General features: G+C 38.4%; 1 protein-coding gene across 3 annotated transcripts; it reads left to right on the top strand.

Moving 5' to 3' along the window:
• The first annotated feature begins 523 nt into the window (after positions 1–523).
• Positions 524–5,165, top strand: eIF4E7 (eukaryotic translation initiation factor 4E7). Of its 3 annotated transcripts, none has more exons than XM_070218856.1 (2): positions 524–675; positions 3,345–5,165. In XM_070218856.1, the coding sequence occupies exon 2, from the start codon at positions 3,362–3,364 to the stop codon at positions 4,865–4,867; it is 1,506 nt and encodes a 501-aa protein (XP_070074957.1). In that variant the 5' UTR covers positions 524–675; positions 3,345–3,361; the 3' UTR covers positions 4,868–5,165. The 3 variants fall into 3 exon arrangements, with proteins under 3 accessions (XP_070074957.1, XP_016993546.2, XP_070074958.1); XM_017138057.3 differs by lacking the exon at positions 524–675 and adding an exon at positions 3,147–3,286; XM_070218857.1 differs by lacking the exon at positions 524–675 and adding an exon at positions 3,271–3,286 and having other exon boundaries at positions 3,357–5,165.
• Positions 5,166–8,056: the final 2,891 nt, after the last annotated feature.

Here is an 8,056-nt window from a genome sequence, read left to right as displayed (position 1 = left end):
GAAAACAAAGGAGCAAGGAGGGCAGCGAATAGATAATAAAAAAGCAAGGAGAACAGAAGCCAGGCGGAAGCGAAACCGGAACCGGAAACGACAGGCAATGGCGCCGCGTCACACAACTGTCACCAAAAATGCAGTCGAAATGGTAGGATCAAGTTGAAACTCGACCTTTGAGTTCCCAGTAAAAAGGTATAGGGAAAAAATGGAATATTCAAAATAAATATCTGTATTTAAAATAATTAAAAATAAAAAACAAAATATTTGATTAAATGTAAAAATATTTGATTCAAGGTAGAAAATATTAGACACAAAATTTGTTAAAATAAATTAGTTTTTAATGACTAAAAAAGAATTTCAATTTAAAACTAAAAACATTTTGAAATTTAATATTTTCATATTTAAAACTAATTTAAAACTATATTTTATAAAATATTTGTCAGATTTTCTGTAAACCGCTAATCCTAAAGTCGATTACTTACCTTAAACAGCTTTTCATTAAATTTTATCATTGCCGTTTCCGTAGTAAGCTTAGAAATAATCAACAGTTTGGAACGATTTCGTACTCAGACAAAAATTGTGTTTGATTCAAATTTTGTACAACAACTTTTAAGTTTTTCTTTGGTGCCCAATAAATTTAATTCTCTTAAGCGATATATGCGAAAAAGTGCAGTGCGTTGAGTGAGTACAGTACATACAGTTTGGCAGAGATATCAAAAGATACAAATACAAGAAAAAACCAAAATATTTAAATTCAATTCAGTTTCTTTCGGCATTTAGTAACCACCTCTTGTCTCAGATCGTTTCTAACGATCTCAGCTTGAATTTCATTGGCTGCCGCCGCTTTACAGGGAATCCCCGAAAGTATGCACAAAGTTTGGCCAAAGCAATTGAGTGGATGGTAGGATTGTGCGGGGTAAAAGCCCCCTTTTTCACCACTACCCATCTTGTTCAACCGAAATGCAAGAATAGAGAGGAACAAAGTCCAAACTAGTCAAACAAAACATAACAAAACAAAACAAAACACAGAGCTAAACAAAACAAAACACACACACAACGCAACAGGGAGCTGGTCATGTTTTTTGTTAATTAAAATTGGCATAGCAGCAGCCGACGGGTAAGGGAAAAACGAGAAAAGCTAGCTGGGAACAACATTTTTGCATTTTCATCAGTTTTTCGGGGGCAGCCAAATGTTCAAATGAACATTTCAACATTTCAGCGACGAAAGCTCACAGGTCATAGGTCACAGAAAGTGCACAGGAATAGTAGGAGGGGGAAAACCTTCAACAACCGAGAATGAATGCCATTTTAGGAGTGCGTATATTTATTCACCTTTGGAACATTTAATTTTTCAATGGACGACGACGACAACCCGTTGAAGGCGAGTCCTCTCGATTTATGTGCCGCCAATAAATTTACTCAACACTCTGTTCGCCGTCTAATACAATATTTACATCAAATTGGTTGATGGCAGGAGTGTCGGGCGAAGTAAAAAATTGCAATGCGTTTTTCTCAGCCAAGAACTAAGAGGGGCATTGAGCGCACTGGCAGAAATTTGCAGAAATTTAGATTTAATACTAATAAAAATATTTTAAATCAATTTTGAACAGGTCATAAAAAATATAGACCGTATCGATTTTTGTCGACATATTTCAAACATTCCTGTTTATCGTAATCATAGATTTTTCTTTCTAACGTTCTATTTTAAACATAGAAATATTTGGTTTTCGATTTTCCTTTTTTCCTGTAAAACATCGATATTATCTACAAAATATTGAATATTAATAATTGAATATTTTTACAAAAAGTATCAAAAAATATGTAGACCCTCTTTTTCCCGTGCTCTTTTGTGCTTTGTACTGTTTCTGTTTTACTTTTGCCCTTGCCTTCCTTTTTTTCCTCCCCCTGGACTGTGTCATTTGAGTTAAAAGAGCATTTGTAAAATGCGGAGGATGAGATCCCTGAGCGCCTTTTAAAAAGGCAAATCTGGCACAATCATTCGTTCTTTTCTTCGTTTAGCATTTGTTATAGCGCGAATCCCCCATATCGTATATATAGATGTACATATAATCCCCATCCTGTCGCGCCAAGTGTTAAATGGGGGGTGGGATTTGGATCTGCAACTGGAAATCGTGTCCGAGGCCAAGACACAGATTTTCCATTAAGCCAAAATCGGGTCAAAGAAATTGGCCATAAATTCCTTGGCCAAAAGTGAGAGCCTGTCAAAGGTTCTCAGGTCCGTTCAAATATTTGCCCATTTTTGATTTCGATTCCTGACTGTGATATTTTTCATTCATTCATTCGATTGGAATCGAATGCTCTCCCTCTTTTGGCCCCACTTAAACTTATGACAGCCAAAGCCAAATGAAAGTTTGCTCTTTCCCTTTTGGCCCAAATAACATTCGACACGAGAGCAAACAACAAATGTTGCCATTAGTTCGAGCTTTGCTTCGGCTCCTGAAAATATTCATAGGTAGAAATATAGTTGCTTATAATTTGCTGGATTTTCCTTTTTTTTAGGAACCAATTTTTGCTTTTTGCTTCCGGTTAGTCCGTAACCGTAATAAGTTTTCCACGAAGAAAACTCTCTTTCCGAGTGCCAAACGCTAATAAGAAATGCGTGATGTGTTACCCTACACTCAAGTTTTTTCAGGCTTCCGGCTGTTGGACCAACTTGAATCATTCGAAAGTCCAAAGGGTGTGTAAATATTTGTTTCTAAAGTTGGCAGCTTCTGCACGCCACGTTCCTCTTGGTCAGTTTTTATTTTTTGCCCCTCTAAATTTCCGAAAATTTCCAACTCACGTTCGAATGAGTCATGTGAAGAAAAGGGGAAGAGTTTTCGCGTGATTGTCTTATTAGTAAAGGGAAAATGTACCTGATAAAGACATTGATATTGGGTCTTAAATATTTAGTATAATAATATTATGTAATTTATTTAGAGCAAAAAAATGTAAAAATTCTAAAAAAAAAATCCGAAATTCGGAAATAATTCAGAGTTTTAGAGAAAATTTATTCCGATTTTAAGGATCCAAAAATCCGTAAAAATGGACATAATAGTTAGTTGCACATAGAATTCTAAAAAAAAAACCTAAATTCGGAAATTTCGGAATAAAATGTTTCGGAGTAAATTTAATCTACATATTTCTCACTATATAGTCGTCGTTGAGTTTTCTTTTCAAGTGAGTTTTACGAGCTGTCTTATAAGGTTTGCTTATGCCAGGAACACAACACAAGCACAGTGCAGGTTTTTAGTAAAAAAAAAAAAACCGGAAACACTAGATTAGAGTAGAAGTAAGTAGTGCCGCATTGCTAACCACCATTCCCAAACTCGCCATCTCTAACCCTGCAGATCTTCCCCAAGCCGCCATGTTTCCCAACAATTTTTACAAGATGAAGAACTTTGCCAATCCGAAATCGATGTTCAAGAGCAGCAGCGGCAGCACCAACGATGATTCCTCGTCGTCCCTCCAGAAGGTGGCAGCTTCATCTTCTCAACAAACCACCACCGCTGCAGTGGTGGCCCAAACTCAACCGGCGAAGAACCAGGAACCGGGGAAGAATGCCCCCAAGAAGGCAGTGACTCCAGCGACTCAAGATACCCCAAAGCAGGGGAAGAACAAGAACAAGAAGGGCAAGAAGAATCAGAAGACTGTGCCGCCTCCTCGTAATCCTAGCCAGGTGAGCAAGGATTCCTCTTCATTGAATCTAAAAAAGAATCAGACAAAGGAGGTGGCGACAAAGAAGGTGCAGGAGAAACCCAAAGAGAAGGTCCTTCCCGAGCAAAAGAAAGTGCAGGAGAAACCCAAAGAGAAGGTCCTTCCCGAGCAAAAGAAAGTGCAGGATAAGCAGAAAAGTCTACCGGAAAAGAAGAATGTTCAAGACAAGAAGAATGTTCAAGACAAGAAGAATGTGCCGGAGAAGAAGAACAATGGGCAGGATAAGTTGACGCCAGAGCAAAAGCTCTTGGAGCTAAAAATCCAGAAGAAGCTATCGGAGCAAAAGCTGCTTGACAGGATGCTAGAGCCCAAGATCTATCAGAACACTTATCCAGACCAAAAGCAGATTGAGAAGAAGATCCAGAAGAAGCTATCGGAGCAGAAAATTCTCGATAAGATGCTGGAGCCCGAGATTTATGCAAAGGCCGTTTCTCAACCTCTGGAACCTCAGGCACCTCAGGATGTCCAGAAGGATGCAGTTGAAGTGCCACAGGAGGAGCACAATGAGCCACCAGCCAGCGATCTCAGCGAGGGGAATGACAATCTTGTGACCATCGAGGCGGAGGAGGATACCATCGATAGTCAGGAGACCGAAGAGCCCGATGAGGGACCGCAACATCCTTTGAACAACCGCTGGACGCTGTGGTATCTGGAGAACGATCGCACCAAGACCTGGGAGGAAATGCTGCACGAGGTGACGAGCTTCGAAACCGTGGAGAACTTTTGGTCTCTCGTGACCCACATAAAGCCGCCATCGGATCTGAAAATTGGCAGTGACTATTGCCTGTTTAAGAAGGGAATTCGACCGATGTGGGAGGACGAGGCCAATTGCCGTGGCGGCCGTTGGGTCATCAGTTTGAGCAAGACCGCCAAGACGGATCTCGATAACTTTTGGATGGACTCGATGCTCTGCCTGATCGGCGAGGCCTGTGAGAATTCGGTCGAACTGTGCGGCGTCGTGGTGAATATTCGCGGCAAGAATAACAAGATCTCTGTGTGGACCGCCGACGGCGGGAAGGAGGAGGCTGTCCTCGAGATTGGACGCAAGTTGCGCGAGGGCCTGCACATGGATAGCGCCTATTCGCTGCAGTATCAGCTGCACAAGGACACCATGGTCAAGCAGGGATCCACTGTCAAATCGATATATACCCTGTAATTAGAAGAAGACGTAACCTGTAACCCATATCAAAAATCAAATAGGGCATCATCACACAGCCCCTTTTAGTTATTTTCGGTATTTTTTCACCTAGCAGATAACCACAACCCAGCCCAACCCAACCATTCGTTCGAGCATCACCCAAATCATCCATTGTCCATCGTTCAGATGTCAATCGGATGCCAAAATCTGCAGTCAAGTCTTCTCCTCTTGTACATGTTGTACATGTAAATTTTAACGTTGCTCTTGCGGAGCCAAGAAATAAATATATAACCTTATGAGTGTTTAGCCCTAACAATATTGAGGTGCCTTTTATTTATGGAGAGAATTAATCAAATAAAATAATATTTAAGTATTTAAATTTCCAGTACAAATTTTGGAAAAATTTATCCCATTTTCTAATTTTCTATCCCATTTTCTAAATAAATTACTTGCTTAATTCTCTCTGTGCTTCAAGGAAAAATTACAATTATTAGAGTCAAAATCTGCCAAGTGGGCCACCCCTGTTCCGAAGGTCCGATTTTCATCGAACTTTTTTACTTTTCCGGTTCACAACGAAAATATAAGAACTTCATTTGAACGGTTTTGCGAAATTTTGAGTTTTACCGGAGTTATAGGGGTCAAAACATGGCATTTTTGACACTTTTTCGAAAAAGTTGCACTCAGTCAAAAATTCATAACTTCGGAACGGTAAGAGATATCTTTATGATGTTTTCACTAATCGCTCAAGAATTATTATGGCTTTCCATAAAAAAATTTAAAAAAAAATTAAAAATTTTTTTTCTTAAAAATAAATCAACATTTTTTTTTAGTTTTTATTTTTTTCAGTGTTCTTCACCAGCTATAGAGTTTAAAACCATTTGAAAATGAAGTTTGATTCATTACGAAAAAGATAAAAAAAAAAAAAAGAGGGGCCCGGACAAAGGTTTTTCGCAATATCGATTTGAAGAAGGGCGCACAGCGGTTTTCCATACAAAAACGGCTTGCTCGTGAAAATTGGCTGGTCAACACATGCCGTTGCGCGCGTAGCGTCAGCCGACTGCAGCTGTCAATGACGCACTTTTTGTCGTTTTGTATGGGAATCCGCTGTGCGCCCTTCTTCAAATCGATATTGCGAAAAACCTTTGTCCGGGCCCCTCTTTTTTTTTTTTTGATCTTTTTCGTAATGAATCAAACTTCATTTTCAAATGGTTTTAAACTCTATAGCTGGTGAAGAACACTGAAAAAAATAAAAACTAAAAAAAAATGTTGATTTATTTTTAAGAAAAAAAATTTTTAATTTTTTTTTAAATTTTTTTATGGAAAGCCATAATAATTCTTGAGCGATTAGTGAAAACATCATAAAGATATCTCTTACCGTTCCGAAGTTATGAATTTTTGACTGAGTGCAACTTTTTCGAAAAAGTGTCAAAAATGCCATGTTTTGACCCCTATAACTCCGGTAAAACTCAAAATTTCGCAAAACCGTTCAAATGAAGTTCTTATATTTTCGTTGTGAACCGGAAAAGTAAAAAAGTTCGATGAAAATCGGACCTTCGGAACAGGGGTGGCCCACTTGGCAGATTTTGACTCATTATTATATTTATAATAAATCTTCAAAAAAACGTCGTTCTTAGAAAAATATCGAAAATATCGATTACTTTCCAGGCTTACTTGCAAGGATTGAAAATTCAGCATCATTGGAGAAATCATTTTTGAACAATGCTAAGCCTCACTTATTATTTTTTAATTCTTAAAAAACTTCGTTGTTTGAAAAATATCGATTATTTTTCAGGCTTTACTTCCGAGGCTTGAAAATTCAACAGCATTGAAGATATATGTCTTGAACAATGTTAATCTTCACTTCTTTATTTTTTTTCTTTAATATTTCAGATAATCTTCCTAAGCTTTTTCCTTCCTTACTTTACAACCAGCTCAACGGCTCTGATTTTAAAATCGAAGAACATGCAACATTGTGAATGCCCCGATTTCTCAGACGCAGTCGTTGTACTTGATGTTCTTTGTCTGCTTCGCTGGCTCACTCAGCTCTGCTCTGCTCGGCTCGGTTCACCATTGGAGCTTTTTGTTCGGGGCCACATTGGACGTGGACATGGACATGGACATGGGACATTGGACATTGGACAAGGGGACATGGGAAATTTGGACGTTGGACTTATTTGGCGCACGCCGTCACAAAACTTGGCCGCGCTCAATTGTTTGATTTATTGACATTTATTGGCAGTTGGCATTTTATTGTGACTGTTTTGGGTGGCCAAATGAGGGGGTCTCGAAATGAAGGCAGAGGCAGGTGGATACCAATTCCCCTGGCAGTGAATTCCAATTCCTTTTGTTGCTGTTCTTGGCCACTTCACTTCCATTCAATTGGCTTTTATGTGCTTAATGTATTTTGCTGTTACTATTTTCGTACCTTCTAATTTCTCCCTGAGCTCCTTTCTTAGAGCCTTTTGATCGCCGGAGTAGATTTTCCATTTGCAAAATATTCTGGTGACTTGACATTAAAAGGTCAAGGAGGACGACCAGGTGGTTTTTCCCCGTACAAGCCATAAAAGTGAGCTTTTCTCTATATTTTGCCATTGATTTATGGCACTTAATTTCATTCCATTGTGCCAAGGGGCTGCAGGGCCATTGATTAAACACTTTAACGATTTTTATGGTGGCCACTCATTAGAGGAAAAATAGAGAAATGGAATAGGGGAAAACGAAATCGATTTGGCACACGATCTAAAAAATAGAGGGGATAGAAAGAACACGGGTAAGGGGATTTGCGGATGAGCTCGATGTTTAACAATGGAATTGCCAATAAAACGAAACGGAAAATCTGTAAATATGCTGAGTGAAAAGGGAGGGGAATCACACGCCGCACATGGATAACAATTGCCAAAAAGTCCACGGCACTTCGCTATAAATAAAAAAAAATGCAAGAACACTCCCACTATGGGTTACTCTATAAAAGGAAAAAGCTTGGGAAGATTATCTTAAATATAAAAGAAAAAAGAAAGAAGGTTTTTAAGCCTTTAAAGTAGAGAATGAAAAATAATCGATATTTTCGATATTTTTCAACCAACGACGTTTTTCTGATGTTCTATCTATATATCATATTTTATCAAATTATCAATTATCAAAATAAATATTTAGTTGAGGTTATACTTGATTAAAGTCATTGATTTTTTTAAGATTAGTAAATCCTAC

Source organism: Drosophila takahashii, chromosome X, assembly GCF_030179915.1.
Source record: "Drosophila takahashii strain IR98-3 E-12201 chromosome X, DtakHiC1v2, whole genome shotgun sequence".
In the NCBI taxonomy this organism is placed as follows: domain Eukaryota; kingdom Metazoa; phylum Arthropoda; class Insecta; order Diptera; family Drosophilidae; genus Drosophila; species Drosophila takahashii.
The sequence above is the reverse complement of the archived record's forward strand: the minus strand, read 5'-3'. Positions and strand labels throughout refer to the sequence as shown.

Bases quoted from the DNA above. Each gene is read 5' to 3' on its own strand.
- eIF4E7 (XM_070218856.1), top strand. From the start codon at position 3,362: ATGTTTCCCAACAATTTTTACAAGATGAAGAACTTTGCCAATCCGAAA.